General features: G+C 41.8%; 1 protein-coding gene across 2 annotated transcripts; it reads left to right on the top strand.

Annotated features, from left to right (window-relative positions):
* The first annotated feature begins 317 nt into the window (after window positions 1-317).
* rab11ba (RAB11B, member RAS oncogene family, a) lies at window positions 318-11,709 on the top strand. 2 transcript variants are annotated; one of them, XM_060941356.1, is made up of 5 exons: window positions 318-453; window positions 7,609-7,804; window positions 8,333-8,526; window positions 8,648-8,728; window positions 10,525-11,709. In XM_060941356.1, the coding sequence occupies exons 1-5, from the start codon at window positions 414-416 to the stop codon at window positions 10,668-10,670; spliced, it is 657 nt and encodes a 218-aa protein (XP_060797339.1). In that variant the 5' UTR covers window positions 318-413; the 3' UTR covers window positions 10,671-11,709. The 2 variants fall into 2 exon arrangements, with proteins under 2 accessions (XP_060797339.1, XP_060797340.1); XM_060941357.1 differs by having other exon boundaries at window positions 331-433.
* Window positions 11,710-18,874: the final 7,165 nt, after the last annotated feature.

Below are 18,874 nucleotides of genomic sequence, written 5' to 3'. Positions count from 1 at the left end.
GGAAAGTGGTCTGGTGGGTGTGGATTGGCCTTGACTAAATTAGGGAGAAAAATCATACAAATAAATAAATAAAATTATTTAAATTCTAATAGTGTGCAATTTCCAAATAAATTCAAAAAGATGATCAGAATACTACTACTATGAATAATAATAATAATTATTATTATTGTTATTATTATTATAAGACACAAAATTACAGGCAGCTTTGCTGTATATTTTATGCATTATTCGAATTTCGAATCAATTTGTATGACTGAATTAAAAGATTCGATCATAAAGAACCGATTCCTTGGTGAGTCGCCCATCTCTACAATCCGCCCTTCCAGCCCAGTGTTATAAAGCCGAGTGAATTCTCTTCCTGTCGGTTGGGGTCTGCTGCGTTAGAATTTCAGCTATAACGGAAAAAGCTTAACATGGGAACTCGAGATGATGAGTATGATTATTTATTTAAAGGTCAGTTGTAATTTAATTTAGGCGCCTAAACATAGTAGTTAAGCGGTGTGAAAATTTAAAAGCACCGTTAATGCGAGTTTATTTAGCTAGAAAGCTAAGATACTAGGCTAAATTTGCTAGATAGCAGTTTCTGGTTGTATCCCAATTGGTTTCTTACTTATTGTGTAAGCGCACTACACTGCGTATGTATTCGTGTCTTGTGTGCGCTATGTAGTGCACTACGTGTCTATTTGAGGGCTATTTGGGAGTTAGCCCATATATGACGCTAACCAGACAACGGGTGGCCTTTTCTGTTAAGGCCTTTTGGTATTAGCTGATAGTAGTTTTTGTTTTTTTTTGAAACCATGCCATAATTTTGTAAAACTAATTAATTAGTGGGGACTTACGTTGAAAATGTAATATTTCTTTGTTAGCTATGTAGCTAGCTCAGTCTCAAATACCGCTTTACTGAAGATGGAGGAAGCTAACCGCTATCTAGCTCGGTACTTTGCTAAGTAGATAAAGTAAACTACGCTACGCTCTAGTTTAAGGTAAAACAATACTTTTCTCTGAAATTTAATTTAATGCACTTTATACGACGTTAACTAGCCTATATAGCGGTGGGTTTTATCCACCGCTTAGTCATTATTAGCCACTGTGCTAATGTTCCCCACCAGTTTGAGGTTGTTGTTTTTTTTTTAAAGGAAGTCGTTGTTTGTTTAAAAACTGAGTCATTGTAAAACTTGGTTATCTTTTAACTGTTGTTAAAAGGAATGAAATGGGTCGTGTGGTGCTGAGGTTAAGTTTGTGGAAGTCGCTAGCCTGTTTTTATCTCACATTGAAGAGGAAATGATTGATGAGAGATTTTTGCTGGATGACGTCACCACTTCACTGCCAGGCTCATAATGTTCATAAAATTTATATCAGGAGGTAAACGTTACTTCTAAAAGTGTCTCAAATGCAAGTATACCAAACAGCAGTTTCCCCCAAAACGAGTCCCGTGATTGTGAGCGTGTGTCCTGATATGAAGATGCTTGAACAGCAGATTTCAAACTACTAGTCATTTATTTACTACCACAGTATCACAGTGGCCCTTTGTGTTGATCAGACTAACAGTTCATATAACATTAAGCTGAGGTACAGAGTCTGTTCAGATTTCTGTCTTTTGCATGCTTTTCTTTAAAAAAAAAAATCCAAGCAAGTACAGCTGAGTGGAGTTATGTGCGTAAGTACACTCATAATGGATATACGTTTAATTTACAACCTGCACATTCAGTGTGTTCATCTTGACACATGTTCTTTCATTGTCATGACTAGCAAGTGTTTCCATAGACTCCTAATAGTATGTTAATAATTGGCTTTGTGCTTGATCGTAGTGAAGTTTCTTTATGTAAACAGTCTGAGAACTTAATTGGACTGAAAGAGGTGATAATCTGTTTAATAGAAAAAGTCATGCAAATGTTTGCTCGGCTTGCCTTCAAAGTTCTGCATTTGTTCAGTATGCCTTTGTGCAGTGATGAAGTTATGACATGTTGATGGGAGAAACGTGGTGCAGAATAAGTCACGCATGGAGGATTATGTGCATGTTAGAAGTTCTATTCCAGTTGTACACTTGGGACATAAACACACAACTCTCTGATCACTCATGTTAACTGTGCATTTGAAATCACTGGAATTAATTCATTCTGAATGTAAAGAGTGTGTGTATAAATGTAGCTACAGTAAATCTAAATTTGAAAACGTTTGCCTTTCTTTTGAAAATGTCTTTTTATATATCCACCCAGTTTGAGGAACACCTGCACTCCTGCTTAGTCATGCAGTTTATCTATTCAGCCAATCATTTTACAGCAGCAGTGCAATGCACAATATCCTGAAGATACAGGTCAAGCACTTCAGATACTGTCCACATCAAACATTTAGAATGGGGGGGGATGTGATCTCAGTAACTCTGACTGTGACATGGTTGTTGGCTTGAGTATTTCAGAAACTGATGTCCTGTGGTTGTCATGTACAGTGTCTCGAGTTTACACAGAATGGTATGAAAAACGGTGAACTTCATGAGCGGCAGTTCTGCAGTTGGAAATGTTGAGGTCAAAGGAGATAAACCAGACTTGTCCAAGCTGACAGGAAGTTTACTTTAACTCAAATAACTACTCTTTCCAGCCGTAGTGAGCAGAAAAGCATCTCGATGCACAACACAAGAGAGGCCACAGGATTGGAAGACTACATCGGGTTCTGACTCCTGTCAAATACAGGAATCTGAGGCTACAGTGTACAGACTCCTCAAAACTGGACTATAGGAGATTGGAAAATCTTCAGCTGTCCATTTTCAGTGAGCCTGGATCTGTATGATTGCTGTGCTGCTAAATGATTAGCTGACTTTCATAATTGCATGAATGAGCAGATGTTCCTGTTGAAGTGGCTAGTGAGAGTCTTCAAGCTTTCATATCATCTGACCATCTTTTCTCCTTCAATTGTAATATTTGCCCCATGTTGTATATGAATATGGAAAAAAGTCAAAACAATGCAGCAATTTACTGACATGAAATACACTGCATTATTCGATGGTTCATATGCCATAATCTACTCAGGTTGATTGTGCGTTCGCAAATATTTTACTCATACTCATCAGAAGCGCTGCTTTTAAACAGTGGCTAAATATTTTATATATTAAACCTTTTCCTACACCTACATCTGTTTACCGCCCTTATGGCAAACTGTTAATTGTCTGAGCTAGAGGACTAATAAAACTGGTTTTATATTACTGTCTTGAATATTCTGTAAAATGTGTTGGTAAATAATCCCATGTTATTTAAAAAAAAAAAAAGCAAGTTAAAAATAAAGGCCCAGTCACACTTATTCGGAATTAGCAGGAATCAAGCAGAACCAGCCGGAATGAGAATTTTCAAAATTTGTGCCACGTTTGGGTGGGAATTTCAAACTGACCAACATTCTTACAGCTTTGTAAGAATGCCGTTTGAATACTTAGAATGCGCCTCGAGCCTGCCTTGAATGATTCTTGCACATTCTGGGTGTATTAGCTTTTGAATGCAGTTCAAATGTAGTTGGAACACAGCAGGAATACCTAGAATGCTTTAAGAATGCACTTCGAATGCTGTAAGAGTGTGGTTCGATTGCTGCCTGAATACCACCCGAAGTCTGGTCGGAAGGTGCCTCGAATGCTGTACGAATTCACCTCAAGTGCAGTCAGAATGCTCCCGGAATAGCCGCTGAATGTTTCGAATGTCTAAGGCTATGTTTACATTAGACCGTATCTGTCTCGTTTTCTTCGCGGATGCACTGTCTGTTTACATTAAACCGCCTGGAAACGCCGGGAAACGGGAATCCGCCAGGGTCCACGTATTCAATCCAGATCGTGTCAGCTCCGGTGCTGTGTAAACATTGAGAATACGCGGATACGCTGTGCTGAGCTCTAGCTGGCGTCTCATTGGACAACGTCACTGACATCCACCTTCCTGATTCGCTGGCGTTGGTCATGTGACGCGACTGCTGAAAAACGGCGCGGACTTCCGCCTTGTATCACCTTTCATTAAAGAGTATAAAAGTATGAAAATACTGCAAATACTGATGCAAATACTGCCCATTGTGTAGTTATGATTGTCTTTAGGCTTGCCATCCTTCCACTTGCAAGTAGTAAGTGATATGCGCTGGGATCACACACACAGCGGCTCAGTCCCGAATCACAGCTTGTGCACTTCACTCGCGCGCTGTGTGAGCTGCGCAAGGCCGGAGTGCGCACCCTCCAGAGGGCACTCGCTGTTCAGGGCGGAGTGATTTGGAGCGCAGGATGCCTGCGGAGCCGAGCGTATCCGTGTATTGGCGTTGCTATGTGCATGCAAATCGTGTATTGGTGTTGCTGTGTGCACACTAATCGTTTTAAAAACGTTAATCTGATGATCTGCTGATACGGTCTAATGTAAACATGGGCTAAGGATTCAGAGAATGCAGCTCGAATACTTAATGTGCTTCGAATATCCCAGAATATACGAAGAATTTTCATTCTGGCTCATTTGAGGCACATTTGGGACATTCTGGCAGGATTTGAAGTGGCTTGCCTTTTTTTTTTTTTTTTCCCTATTACATGATCAGAATGTTTCGAATGTTGTAAGAATATTTAGAATGCAATTAGAATACACCTCGAATGCCGTTTGATATTTCTCCTCTTCTAATGCACCTCGAATGTTTTGAGCATGAGCAAAACATTTGGGCCGGCCACAAGAATGGGCTCGAATGTTTGGAATGCAGTTAGAATTTTTAGAATGCACTTCGAATATCCTGGAATATACGAAGAATTTTCATTCTGACTGCATTCCAACTCCTTCCGCCTCTAGTGTGGCTACCCTATAACTGCTGGATAAAAACCCATCTATGTTATGTAAATAAAGATACAAATTTTGTTTTCCGGTGGACAAGTGTTTGACATGCATTGCTTTGCGTTTACAATCGGGTTCCCTGTGGTGGTACACGCATGTACGGATGTTGTACGGTCGTTATCAAAAATCGGGTTGATGCATTCTCTTAATGAGGCTCTGCTCCCCACTAGAACTCTACCAGATGTTAAACACTGCAAAACTTTGACTACTTGCTGTTTTTTGCCCTTCTCACCCCCTCTTTAATTTATTCCCATATTGGACTACACCTGCAGTTCATTTTCAAGTTTTCAGAATTTACATTAAAATTTTGGAATTTATGTACATTTTCCTTTTTGCCCCCCAGAAATCTCAAGCAGCTTCTAGTGTCAGTAGTTTGGAATATTTATTTACCTGTAACAATTTAACTACCATTGTCTTGATCAGATCACGTAAATTCATCTTTTCAAATCAATTACTTCAGCAAAAGAAATTGCATTAAGGTTAAATCTTTTTCTACTCGTAATTCCTGACTCTTGGGTGAATGTGATGTTTAATGGAGAAAAATGCTGAACTGTTAGTTCTAGTCCTAAGAGCTTTGTCTTTAAACAGATCACAAAAAAAGTAAACTGATGAATGAGTTTAGAACGTGTAAGGTTTAAAAATACTCCCCTCCCCCCCAAAAAAAAATTGGTCTAATCTAATGTTTCCTGAACACTCCTGCTTCCCAGTCAAGTAGTGATGCCGAGAAAATCACACAACCCTTTTTAAGCTGTACAATTGAGGAAGATGACATTTGGTGTTTTTTGCAAGCTTTTATGCATTCCTACCTGAATCTCCACATGCAAGTCATAAATGTCAAGTTACAAGATGGCTTTATAAACAGTTTTAATCCCTGTGAGATGCCATGGCTTTGGTTAAGGTCAACATTTACTGCTTCACTGCCACACAGATGTTTGACAAAAATGTGCGTCATGGCAGAGTACCGCAGTGGAAACCATTTCCCGTTAATTAAAGCATAGTACAACTGAGTGGTATAGGATTGTTCGTATCGCAGTGTAACCCTCTTCATAAATATGACCATCTGTGATTGTGTTTTATGACCGAGATCTTTAGTTTTGCACAGTTGTTACAAGGCTAATGTTAATAATGCATAAGGGAATCTTGTATAGCTGCCAGCATAAACATTGTGCAGTCTGTTTCTAAATGATCACGTTCCTCGGACTGCTTCATCTAACAAACGTGTGGTTTCTGATGCTGTAAATCCTGTACAAAAATACACAAAGGAACATCACAGGACTAAAAACAAACGGCAAACCGAATCCATCTTGCTGTCAAACTTGCTTTCTTTTTCAGCACGTAATTTGGTACCATTTAGTGCAAGGATTGAAACGTGGCCAAGATTTTGGTGTTGGGGTCAGTTTCTGTACAAATAGTATTACTTTTGCAAACCTTGGACAACCAACAAGTCTTGGCTGATTTTATAATGTCAGAGCTGCAGGAAGATGGTGTGCCATTTCTTTAATTTCAAATGTCTCTCTGTGATTGCTCTTCTTTCTCTACTTTCAAATCTCAAATTAAGACTTATCTTTTCCAGGACTATTTTCCCCTCTCATCGCTGCTTCCTCCCCCCCAAGGAAAAAAATAAATAAATAAATCTACCTACCTTGGGATTGTGAAGGGTGCTATAGAAATGTTTACTACTACTACTGAATCATCCCAAAAGCTACACTTGAATTGAGTTCCAGTATTTAAGCTGCTCTACATAAAATTCAAGGAGATGCAGAAGAGAAGTCCTGTACTAAATACTGTTTTAATGCAATTACCTTGAAGGAAAATTCTGGGATTTTTAACCTGAGCCCTATTTTACCATTTCTTTCCATCCAGATTTACAAAGCAGAGCAATTAAAATTGGTCCAGTGTTAGAATGCTATAACTGGCAACCACAAAACTGCCATACTTCTCCATGCAGGACCTATACAAATGTCTGTATATAGTAGCTAGTAGTTCAATAGTAGTTTTTGTATATTGTACATACCTTTTTATTGTGTGTGCACTTTATGGAGCAGCTCTGAATTTCATTATACTCTGTGTGATGACACAGGCTTTCTATTCTATACAGTGTAATTCTATGGGCCAAACATCTTTGTTTTCACCACTAACCAGGATCTTTTCCATGTCTGACACTTTCATACTGTCATCAGTTAAATATTCAGGCATTATTTTGGAAATAGACTTCACAAATTGTGACTTCTCTTTGTGTAAACCTCAGAAAACAGCCCCTGTATGATAATCAACTACAGTCAATTAATGGGGTGCTGCAGCGGAGACCAAAAGAAGAGAAAGGTAAAGCAGTGACCTGGAGAAATGGTCACTTTCTCCAGTCTCTCTGCAGTTATTGAGGTCAATGGATACCAGTGTGCATCTGTAGGGGTCTTTTCCATGTTGAACACATTTTTCGTCTGTCAGTGGTTTACATTGATGTGGATGTCCGCTCTTTAGAATTGTTGTATAGCAGTTTTGTGGTTGCTGGTTGTAGCATTCTGTCTCAATACTGGACCGATTTCAATCTCTCCCCCACCCCTTCCTTCTCTTCCCCTAGTAAAGTTTGGACCCAAAGAAATTGGGGGGGGGGGGGGGGGTCCAGGTTAAAAATCCTGGAGGTTTCCTTTAAAGACAGATTTTTATCTCCCCAGCGATCATTGTTTTGAAAGAGATGGTCAGTGGAGCATGGAACTGTAGCCTGTAGTACAAATCAGTTTAGTGGGTTTTATTTATTTATTTATTTATTTATTTATTTATGCAGTGGTGCTCATTGGAGACTCTGGTGTGGGGAAGAGTAACCTGCTGTCCCGTTTCACACGCAATGAGTTCAACCTGGAGAGCAAGAGCACCATCGGTGTGGAGTTTGCTACCCGAAGCATTCAAGTGGATGGAAAAACCATAAAAGCTCAGATTTGGGACACAGCAGGACAGGAGCGCTACAGAGCAATCACATCAGCGTGAGTGCATGAGGCTCTGTCCAAACACACTTGGTTCTATAAGTAAGGGATGAAACATGACTGGGTGAGCAGTTCTAAGAAAATGATCAATAACTGGGTGTTGTGGTCCAGTGTGAAGCAGGGTTACTGTTGCCACCCCAAAGTGCACATTCACCTAATTCATTTGCGGAATTAAGGAATATGCACACATGCTGTACATAGTTAAGGGATTACATGTACATACTGATTTGTTGTAAAACATTCACAACACGTTTTTGTGGTCATGGTAATATTTTTAAAAATATGCCATGTTTGTATAGTGAGCACTTGACAATTTTTGCCTTTATCTTCTTGTTTTGTTTGGGCGTCAGCTGCTTAGTGTTTGTGCAGTGTGATGGTGTCCCATTTGGAGGACAAGGATAGAAGTCTTTAGAGAACCTGTACTTTGCTCAAATTTAAAGGAATTGCTTATTTTCTCTCATTTTATTCTGCAGAAATTGTTCAGTTCTAGTTTCACAATTTAACTGATCTTCCAGTTGTCTCTTTCAGGTATTACCGGGGTGCAGTCGGCGCTCTTCTGGTGTATGACATTGCCAAGCACCTGACCTATGAGAACGTAGAGCGCTGGCTGAAGGAGCTGCGTGACCATGCGGACAACAACATTGTCATTATGTTGGTGGGAAACAAAAGTGACCTGAGGCACCTCCGAGCTGTGCCCACTGACGAGGCCCGGGCCTTTGCAGGTGGATTTAACTTGTAACCAGATCTTTAAAAGAAGACTACATAAATGCATTATTGATGGCTTTAACAATGTATGTGGTGTTTAACCCCCCCCCCCCTTTATTTTTTTTTTTTTTAAATTAGAAAAGAACAACCTGTCTTTCATTGAGACTTCAGCTTTGGACTCCACAAATGTCGAAGAGGCTTTTAAAAATATACTCACAGGTAGGGAATTGGTGTCTGGTGGTTGCTTTGTTATGCAAGTCAGTGAGCTCATGGGGGTTCAAATGTGGGTTTATTCGCATTACAGGTGTATGTTACAAGATCTTAGGGTGTATTCACACTTGGCAATCTGTACAACCCCCCCCCCCCCCCCCCCCCCCCCCCCCCCCAAAAAAAAGCACGTTTCGTTTGAGTAGTGTGATCACTGTGTGCCATGCCCAGGTGTGGTTCACTTGGCCTACTTGGAAGAGGTGCACTCGAGCATGGTTCATTTGTGATCGCTAACTGCACAGAACTTTAACACTATTGTGTACATTTATCAGTTCATTGGAGAATATTTGGGTTAATAACTGGTCTGGTTCTCCCCTCATCGATGAACATGAATTGTATTTGGTGAGTAAAGCTGCATGATGTAGGCCTACTCAAAGTGCAGTGTGAGTGCAGATCAGTGGGGAGGGGGACAATCGCTCTTGGGTGCAACACAAGGCAGTCAGTCCTAGTGAGTACGTCCTTATACCACAACACTGTCCGAAGGTGCTGATTTAGATTTCAGTAGCTTTGACAGTAGTTCAAGGTTTACATCGATATAACACCACTATAGGAATGTGGTCTCGCCCACCTCTGACCACATTCCTATAGTAGGGACACAGGAACTTGTACAGCAGACATAAACAGATTAAACAAACTATAATTTATGGTGGGTAGCACGGTGGTGTAGTGGTTAGCGCTGTCGCCTCACAGCAAGAAGGTTCGGGTTCGAGCCCCGTGGCCGGGGAGGGCCTTTCTGTGCGGAGTTTGCATGTTCTCCGTGTGGGTTTCCTCCGGGTGCTCCGGTTTCCCCCACAGTCCAAAGACATGCAGGTTAGGTTGACTAGTGACTCTAAATTGACCGTGGATGTGAGTGTGAATGGTTGTCTGTGTCAGCCCTGTGATGATCTGGCGACTTGTCCAGGGTGTACCCCGCCTCTCGCCCATAGTCAGCTGGGATAGGCTCCAGCTTGCCTGCGACCCTGTAGAACAGGATAAAGTGGCTAGAGATGATTAGATGAGAGAATTTGTTGGCGTTTTTGTGAGGAGCTTTTATTTATGGAATAAGTCTCCAGTGTCGATGCTTTTGTGGAAGCTGTACGTCTGCTGTGACGGGAAGGACTTCAGGATTTAATTTTGAGAGGAAAAAGAGGCTGCTGAGAGTTGTTTATCTGCTGTAATGTACATGGTAACAATGTGTCATTCTTTCATGAAAAATCTTGGTAAATTTATTTGAGGAATAGAACACTTCTTGAAGGGTTTTTTTTGGGGGGGGCACAGCAAATCATGTTGGGGCATGTCTCACCATCCAGTCGTTGATTTTAATTAATTTTTTAAATTATGTATATTAGTCCATCCCATTTTGTTTTTTACGCTTTAATTAGCAATCAACTACCTGCCTTAGATCTTCCATGAAGTTCCATGAAACACACTGAAAAAGATATAGGAATAAGTGGAAGTTATAATAGGATGCAGAAATCTGTCAAATGATCTATTAGCACTACATAATGGGCAAAGAAGAAAATACATGTCCATGAAGGAAGCACAGTTTGTCATTAGGAATAGACAGATCCTTATCAGGGTAACTGTGCACCAAAGGAAGCCCAGGATAAGTAGCAGTCCTTAGAGGCATGCTATGGAGGTGTCTGGGAGAGCCTTCCCAATAGACACAATTCTACTCTGAAACATTCTCTTGTACAGACTGATTTAAAGTTCATCAGTATGATTTAAGCTTAATATTTTTGATTTTTTTTTCTCTCCCTTTCTTCTAGAAATCTATCGCATTGTATCACAAAAGCAGATTGCAGACAGGTCTGCACATGACGAGTCTCCTGGCAACAACGTGGTGGACATCAGTGTCCCTCCTACCACTGATGGGCTGAAAGGCAGCAAATTCCAGTGCTGCCAGAACCTGTGACCCTACTCTTTCCTCACTCTCTGCTGCTTCTTCCTCTGTTCCTCTCACTCATCGCTTCTTTGCTGTGTATTGTGCAACCGCTACTGCTCTAGCTCTGTCTATTCATGTTGAGTCTAGAATTCTCCCCAGTCCTGTGAAGTTCTAGATAACATTCCTATTTTTTTTTTTGTCCTGATTTTGATTTTTTGTTTGTGTAAGACTTTGTGTACTTTTCCTTTTTCCTTCCACTATCACATCTGAATTCATGCTACTTAATGAATTAGATTTTGGAAGTAATTCTGGTTGGGCACTGATCGTGTGACCCGCTCCTAAGGAAAAGGATGGTGAGGGATCAGTGTGTCCTGAGCTTCCAGCCAATCTGAGGAGTTTCCACTTGGAGATTCCCAACACTAAGTGAGGCTGCTGTTCAGCCGGTCCCAGAAAGGGATTCCTGCTAGGTTAACTTTTGGCTGAGAATCTGCATGGGGCAAGAAACCTTGTCTGGATTGTACAGATACCAAAGGGAGACTGCAATCATTTCAGTTGTGCGTAAATAAGGTGAACATTTCAGACTGCACAGTCAATAAATGATTCTGCACTATCGTGAGTAGCACTGGGTGACACTCCCAAGTGAGTTCATATAATGATTCTGTATTGCGTTCAGGGCACCAGTTACAGCAGTAATGTGAATGCAAATGTTTCCTGTTAATTATACACACAGATTAAAATAAAATGAGTTATCCCAGTGCAGGCTTTGCACTGTTAAGTTATAGTAGCTGTTAACTGGGAATGTGTGTGCTTGGCCTTTTCACTGTTCAAGCTGGTTGACTGTCATCTCGTATCTGAACATGCATCATCCTGTTATTGGATTCCTGGTTGATTTTAAGTGACACTTGTGTGTTAGTTTGAAAATGCCTTATGTTTTCCCATGCTGTGATTAAAAAAATGCCTTTATTAAAGCGTGGTTCTATGACGTTCACATATCCATGAAGTTACATCAGCTGTTTTGCCTTTTATCGAGTTATATTGGGATGGAAAATAAAATTGTCTCACACTGTTACTCTTGCACTGATTTTAAGCTTAATTCCACATTATGGTATGATTCTGCTTTAAATGTAGGTGAAGTATAATTTTGGTGTATAACAATGTGTGTAATGTAATAACTTCATCTTGTGCACATAACTGTCATGTGACAGTCAAGGAATTTTAGAATCATGCTAGTGTTTACAAGATTTATTTTTTTTAAACTTCCTCTATGGATAACAGACACAGGATGGCAGAGATGCATAGTACTGCAGGAGTTGCAAATAAACCCAAGAGCTCTTGTAAGTTCTGGATTATTTTAGCCTCATACCTATTTTGTGTGCAGAAATTTGATTTTTTTTTTTTTTTTAAATGATTCAGTTTATTTGTACTGTAGAATTAATGTGCAGAGCCTTATTCTCAAACACCCCATTTAGGTTAAGGGAAAACATTAGAAGCAAGCTAATAAATGATTCATATATTGTTAGAGTAGTGTAATGCAGGGTTTTTTTTAAAGGTGGGCTGTAAATTCAGTCCCTTTTTGGGAATAAAACTCTCCTTGTAGGAGCTGACCAAGTTCATGAACTTGCTGACTTAACATAATTGTTACTTTGGTGTATGATTTGTTTTGATCACATTAGTTAAGACAAACTTCATTTGCTTCACTAATCTTTGCAGAAAACCCTAAGGTTTTTTTTTTAAAAGATATTCTACTATAGTGGTGTTTAAATCTTTGAGTCTGATCAGAAGGTTTTGATTAATTTTAGTCCTGGCCCTGATAATAGTGCCAGCTATAACTTAAATCATGGGTTTTAATCCACTTGTTTTAACACAGTGTTTCTATAGTAACATCTTGCACAAGAACTTGTATGGTGGATGTATGACATTATCTAAAACTCATAATAAACAGGTGGCATGGTGGTGTAGTGGTTAGGACTGTCGGTGCGTGGTATGCGGGTTCTGGGTTTGAATCTGCTGCACAACCAGGGCCTTTCTATGTTTAGTTTGCATGTTCTCTTCATGCCTATGTGTGGGTGCTCTGGTTTCCTCCTGCAGTCTAAAGATATGTGGATTAGGTTAAGTGGCTATTCTAAATAGCCTAGAGATGTGAGTGTGAAGGGTTGTTTGTCTCTGTATTAGCCCTGCAATAGACTGGCCACCTGTTTAGACTGTCCCCCACCTCTTGCCCAGTGTCAGCTGGGATTGGCTCCAGCTCACCTATGACTTGCAATGGATAAGCAGTTTGGAAAATGAATATAAATTTAAAATGTTTTGTGATCTAATGAATAAAAATATCAAGTCATGGTTTTCTGTAAGGAGACATTTATATAGCATTTGTGGAAGGAGGATCAGTGTAACAGTCAGTTTTCTGCTGAATAAATCTTCAGGACAGGACATTGTGCTGTCTAATTTCTGGCAAATGCAAGAAGCTGTGGGGGTTTTTTTTGGGGGGGGGGGGCCTTCTTAGCTTCAAGAAGGAGAAAAAATGGCTGGTGAGAGAACTACTGTTTATAGCTTCTGTAAATGATAACCGGAACTAACTTATCTGATGAAACATTTAAATAATATTGGCTGGCTTTGAGTGGCCTATCAGATACCATTCCACTAGCATGATATTGAATGAGTCGAAGATTGTGTGTGTGTATATATATATATATATATATATATATATATATATATACAGTGGAGGAAATAATTATTTGATCCCTTGCTGATTTTGTAAGTTTGTCCACTGACTAAGAAATGAACATTCTATAATTTTAATGGTAGGTTTATTTTAACTGTGAGAGACAAAACATCAAAAAGAAAATCCAGAAAATAACTTCATATAAAAGATATAAGCTGATTTGCATTTCTTTGAGTGAAATAAGTATTTGAACCCTCTAGCAAACAAGACTTAGTATTTGGTGGCAAAACCTTTGTTGGCAAGCAGTGGTCAGACATTTCTTGTAGTTGATGACCAGGTTTGCGCATGTCAAGAGGAATTTTGGTCCACTCCTCTTTGCAGATCATCATTAAGGTTTTGAGGTTGTCGCTTTGCAACTTGGAGCTTCAGCTCCCTCCATAGGTTTTCTATGGGATTAAGGTCTGGAGACTGGCTAGGCCACTCCATGACCTTAATGTGCTTCTTCTTGAGCCACTCCTTTGTTGCCTTGGCTGTATGTTTTGGGTCATTGTCGTGCTGGAAGACCCATCCACAACCTATTTTCAGCATCCTGGCAGAGGGAAGGAGGTTGTCACTCAGGATTTTACGGTACATGGCCGCGTCCATTCTTCCGTTGATGCGGTGAAGTAGTCCTGTGCCCTTAGCAGAGAAACACCCCCAAAGCATAATGTTTCCACCTCCATGCTTGACAGTGGGGATGGTGTTCTTCGGGTCATAGTCGGCATTTTTCTTCCTCCAAACACGGTGAGTTGAGTTAATGCCAAAAAGCTCGATTTTGGTCTCATCTGACCACAGCACCTTCTCCCAATCACTCTCAGAATCATTCAGGTGTTCATTGGCAAACTTCAGACGGGCCTGCACATGTGCCTTCTTGAGCAGGGGGACCTTGCGGGCACTGCAGGATTTTAGTCCATTACAGCATAATGTGTTACCAATGGTTTTCTTGGTGATTGTGGTCCCAGCTGCCTTAAGATCATTAACAAGCTCCTCCCGTGTAGTTCTAGGTTGATCTGTCACCTTTCTCATGATCATCGATACCCCACGAGGTGAGATCTTGCGTGGGGCCCCAGACCGAGGTCGAGTGATGGTCATTTTGTATTTCTTCCATTTTCGAACTATTGCACCAACAGTTATCTCCTTCTCACCCAGCTTCTTGCTTATGGTTTTGTAGCCCAGTCCAGCCTTGTGCAGCTCTACAATCTTGTCCCTGACATCCTTAGACAGCTCTTTGGTCTTGCCCATGTTGGAGAGGTTGGAGTCTGATTGATTGATTCTGTGGACAGGTGTCTTTTATACAGGTGTCAATTTAAGACAGCTGTCTTTAATGCAGGTAATGAGTTGATTAGGAGTGTCTAACTGGTCTATGGGAGCCAGAACTCTTAATGGTTGGTAGGGGATCAAATACTTGTTTCACTCAACGAAATGCAAATCAATGAATATATTTTATAAAATGTGATTTTCTGGATTTTCTTTTTGATATTCTATCGCTCACTGTTAAAATAAACCTACCCTTAAAATTATAGACTGTTCATAACTTACAAAATCAGCAAGGGATCAAATAATTATTTCCTCCACTATATATATATATATATATATATATATATATATATATATATGTGTGTGTGTGTGTGTGTGTGTGTGTACACGTGTGTGTGCTTGCACACAGGGTGTGTGTGACATGTCAGTGCATTAGTATTGTGGTAGAAGTGCTTGTAGGTAGTGCATGTTGCATGCTGTATGTCGCGTGCTGCTCCTCCTTGCTTCTCTCTACTTACAGCTAGTGCTGCCAGCTAGCCTCCTTCGGGGGGTGAAAGGAGGAGCCGAGTGCATAAGTCTCCTCCTGCTGGTATACAGCCTCTCTGCCACCAAGACTCCTGCAGTGCCTCCTCATGGCCACACACGGTTACTGAGACCTCGTGGACTCAGGCTAAAATGTAGGGGGTCTCAGAGCAGCAGTGGGCCCCAGAGGCATGACGTGCAGGCCCACCGGTGTGTGGACATGCCCTTGCGTCCGCCAACCACTGCCCCACCTATGGGTTAAATAGTACCCCACTGCCTTGTGGGTATCCTCTAGAATGGAATAAGGCTAAGGGAGCAAACCCTGACAGAAAACCCGGCTTGGACTCCATTAGGCAGCTCAGTGTGTGAAGCACTGTCCTGGCAACTCCTGCAGCCGAACTGATGCCGAATGTATTAGTTTACCATTCCTTTGGATCACGCCAGTGAGGCAGAGAGAGGATCCCTGTTGCCTGGGCAACACAGGGTTTCCATAAATCTTGCCCAGGCTTCTTGTGCCCTGGAGAGGAAACTCCAGCTTCACTGTGCAGTGAAGGCACAACACGGGAGGTCAGCAGTTACTGGTTTTAAGCCCTTTCTCATTTGGCATAGAGATGGGCACCAGGGGCTGCCTTTGACAGTGGGAGAGAAGATTCATCTCACTGGACAGCTACCGCCTGCTTCAAGCTGGGCAGCCCCGAGCCAATTAGGTGCTGTCCTGCCACAGCCTACCTGCTTCATTGGGTGCATGAAGCTAAGGGATTCATCCTGACAAGTGGGCTGTAAAACCGTGCACCAAACAAAACAATCAAAAAGACTCCAGCATTATGTCTGGGATGCTGGAACATCAGGACCATGACGCCCGGACTAACTGACAACCTGCTAGACATAAGTGATGCCTGCAAGACTGCTGTCATCAACAACGAACTCCTGAAGCGTCAAATAGACATCTTGACCCTTCAGGAAACCTAACTCCTCTCATCAGGCTCACTGAGAGAAAGAGACTACACCTTTTTCTGGCAGGGGAAGCCCCCTGGTGAACCCAGGGAATATGGAGTTGGCTTTGCAGTCAAGAACACTCTACTGGGAGCAATAGTACCACCCACAGGTGGCTCAGAGAGAATCTTAACCCTCTGCCTGAACACAACCAGGGGACCTGTCCACTTGGTGAGTGTGTATGCACCAACACTCAGCTCCTCCCAAGAAATAAAGGACAAGTTCTATGATGAGCTTGAGGCAGCAATAAAAAACATCCCCAAGAAGGAACAGCTGTACCTGCTTGGTGACTTCAATGCTAGAGTTGGCGCAGACCATGACTCCTGGCCATCTTGCTTGGGTTACCACGGCATTGGGAAAATGAACGAGAATGGGCAGCGTCTCCTCAAGCTCTGCACATACTACAGTCTTTGCATTACCAACTCCTACTTTCAGTCTATACCCCGGCACAAAGTCTCTTGGAGACACCCACGATCTGGTCACTGGCACCAGCTGGACCTGATCATAACACGACGCGCTGACCTCAGAAGCATCCTCCAAATCCGTAGTTCCCACAGTGCAGACTGTGACTCAGACCACTCCCTTGTCTGCTGTAGAGTTAAACTGCAGATGAAAAACATCTACAGAGCCAAATCAAAAGAACCTTCTCATTTTGACAGCACCAAAACAGCTGTTCCAACCAAAGCTGCTGCCTTCCTCTGTGCTCTAGAGCAGTGATTCTCAAACTGTGGTACGCGTACTCCATTCTACGCGGGCTCCATTCTAGTGGTACACCAAAGAATCACTTAATTAAATATAAATAAAATTTAAAAAATAAAATAAAACGTGAAATACTATCCATAATATCTGAATGGATGAAAAATATCTTATCAACCGATGACAAGAAAATGAAAGGAGATACAAATTAAGTTAATAATTTTAAAAAGTTTGCAAGTGCTTCTGGGTAGCCATACGTAGCGTACGTACGCATTTCCGCCGGTTCTGCTGACAGACGGTTATCCGCCATTGGTAGACTAGGCTGTGTTGGGAAAAGGTGGAGGTGGCTTTGCTAATTATGACGGGTACGACAAAATTACTGTCGTGGCTTAAATCCGCGAATGGGAGCGTGGATCAGGAAAGAGGGAGAACTGAAGAGGACGTGTGTGAGCTTAGCGCGGATGTTAACGACAGTGGCAAAACCAGCCCCAGAACTGCTAGCAAACGGCAGAAACCAGTGAGGAGGAAGTATGACGAAAAATACATAAAACTGGGATTCATTTGGAGTGGGACAGAGGAGCTGCCCAGGCCGCAGTGTGTTGTATGCGGGGACGTTCTGAGCAATGAGTCCATGAAACCATCGCATCTCAAACGGCATCTTACAACCAAACACACAGCACTAAAGGACAAACCAATGGATTTTTTTTTTAAAACGAAAACGTGATGAACTGAAGCAGTCCAAGTCCACCATTCTGTCCTATGGTACACCCGTAGCCAAAGCACAGGAAGCTTCATATCGTGCCAGCCTCCTGATCGCCAGAGCCGGTAAGCCGCACACAATCGGGGAACTGCTGTGTTTGCCATTAGCATTATTTAAGTACAGTGTTTTATTTTCCTATATTTAAACACAGTGTTACTGTTCAAAGTACTGTGTGTAATGTTATAATGACCAACAATATTAAATATACTTGTTAAATAAAACCTCCGCCTTGTTTTTAATGAATACTTAGGCCTACTACGCTACTGTATTTTAATGTTGGTCATTATGGTGGTACTTGGAGAGCCAAGTATTTTCTGAGGTGGTACTTGGTGAAAAAAGTTTGAGAACCACTGCTCTAGAGGAATCCCTCCCCCACCTACCCAAACGCTACTCTGTCCAGCAGTACTGGGATGGCTTAAGGGACACCATCCATAGCATGGCCCTGATGGTCTTTGGCAAAAGGTTGAGAAGGTCCAATGACTGGTTCGAAGCCAATGCATCTGTTTTGGCACCAATCCTGGAAGAAAAGCGTATTGCTCATACCAACTATAAATGCATGCCAACTGATAAGACCCTGCATGCCCTCAGGACAGCTAGGAAGAAACTCCAGCAAACCTCATGACGCTGTGCCAACAGCTATTGGCTCCAGCTTTGCAGCAACAGCCAATCAGCTGCTGACTCCAGTAATATCAAAGGCATGTACAACGGCATCAAAAAGGCGCTTGGACCCTCACGTTATGCAATCGCTCCTCTGAAATCAGCCTTGGGAGAAATCATCACTGACCGATCTAAACAACTGGACCGCTGGGTAGAGCATTACTCTGAGCTCTATGCCAGTGACAACACTGTCTCTGATGCTGCCCTCTGTCATGTAGAGCGCCAACCTGTAATGGAAGAGCTTGATATGGAGCCAACAACTGAGGAACTAAGCAAAGCAATCGACAGACTAACCTGCGGTAAAGCACCAGGCAGTGATGGGATAACAGCTGAAGTCATAAAATGTGGGAGGTCTGCTCTACTTGACAAACTCCACAAGCACTTTTGTCTGTGCTGGAGTGAAGGTGCTGTACCACAGGACATGCGGGATGCCACTATCGTCACCCTGTATAAGAATAAGGGAGACAGGAGTGACTGTAACAACTACCGTGGTGTCTCTCTACTCAGCACCACCAGTAAGCTCTTTGCAAGAGTTGCGCTGAACAGACTCCAGGTTCTTGCGGAGAAGATCTACCCAGAATTGCAGGCAGGGTTCAGAGCAGGAAGATCTACCACTGACATGATCTCTCTGAGACAGCTGCAGGAGAAGTG

This window comes from Neoarius graeffei, chromosome 15, assembly GCF_027579695.1.
Source record: "Neoarius graeffei isolate fNeoGra1 chromosome 15, fNeoGra1.pri, whole genome shotgun sequence".
Taxonomy (NCBI): domain Eukaryota; kingdom Metazoa; phylum Chordata; class Actinopteri; order Siluriformes; family Ariidae; genus Neoarius; species Neoarius graeffei.
Note: the sequence above shows the minus strand (reverse complement) of the source record. Positions and strands in the feature narration are given on the sequence as shown.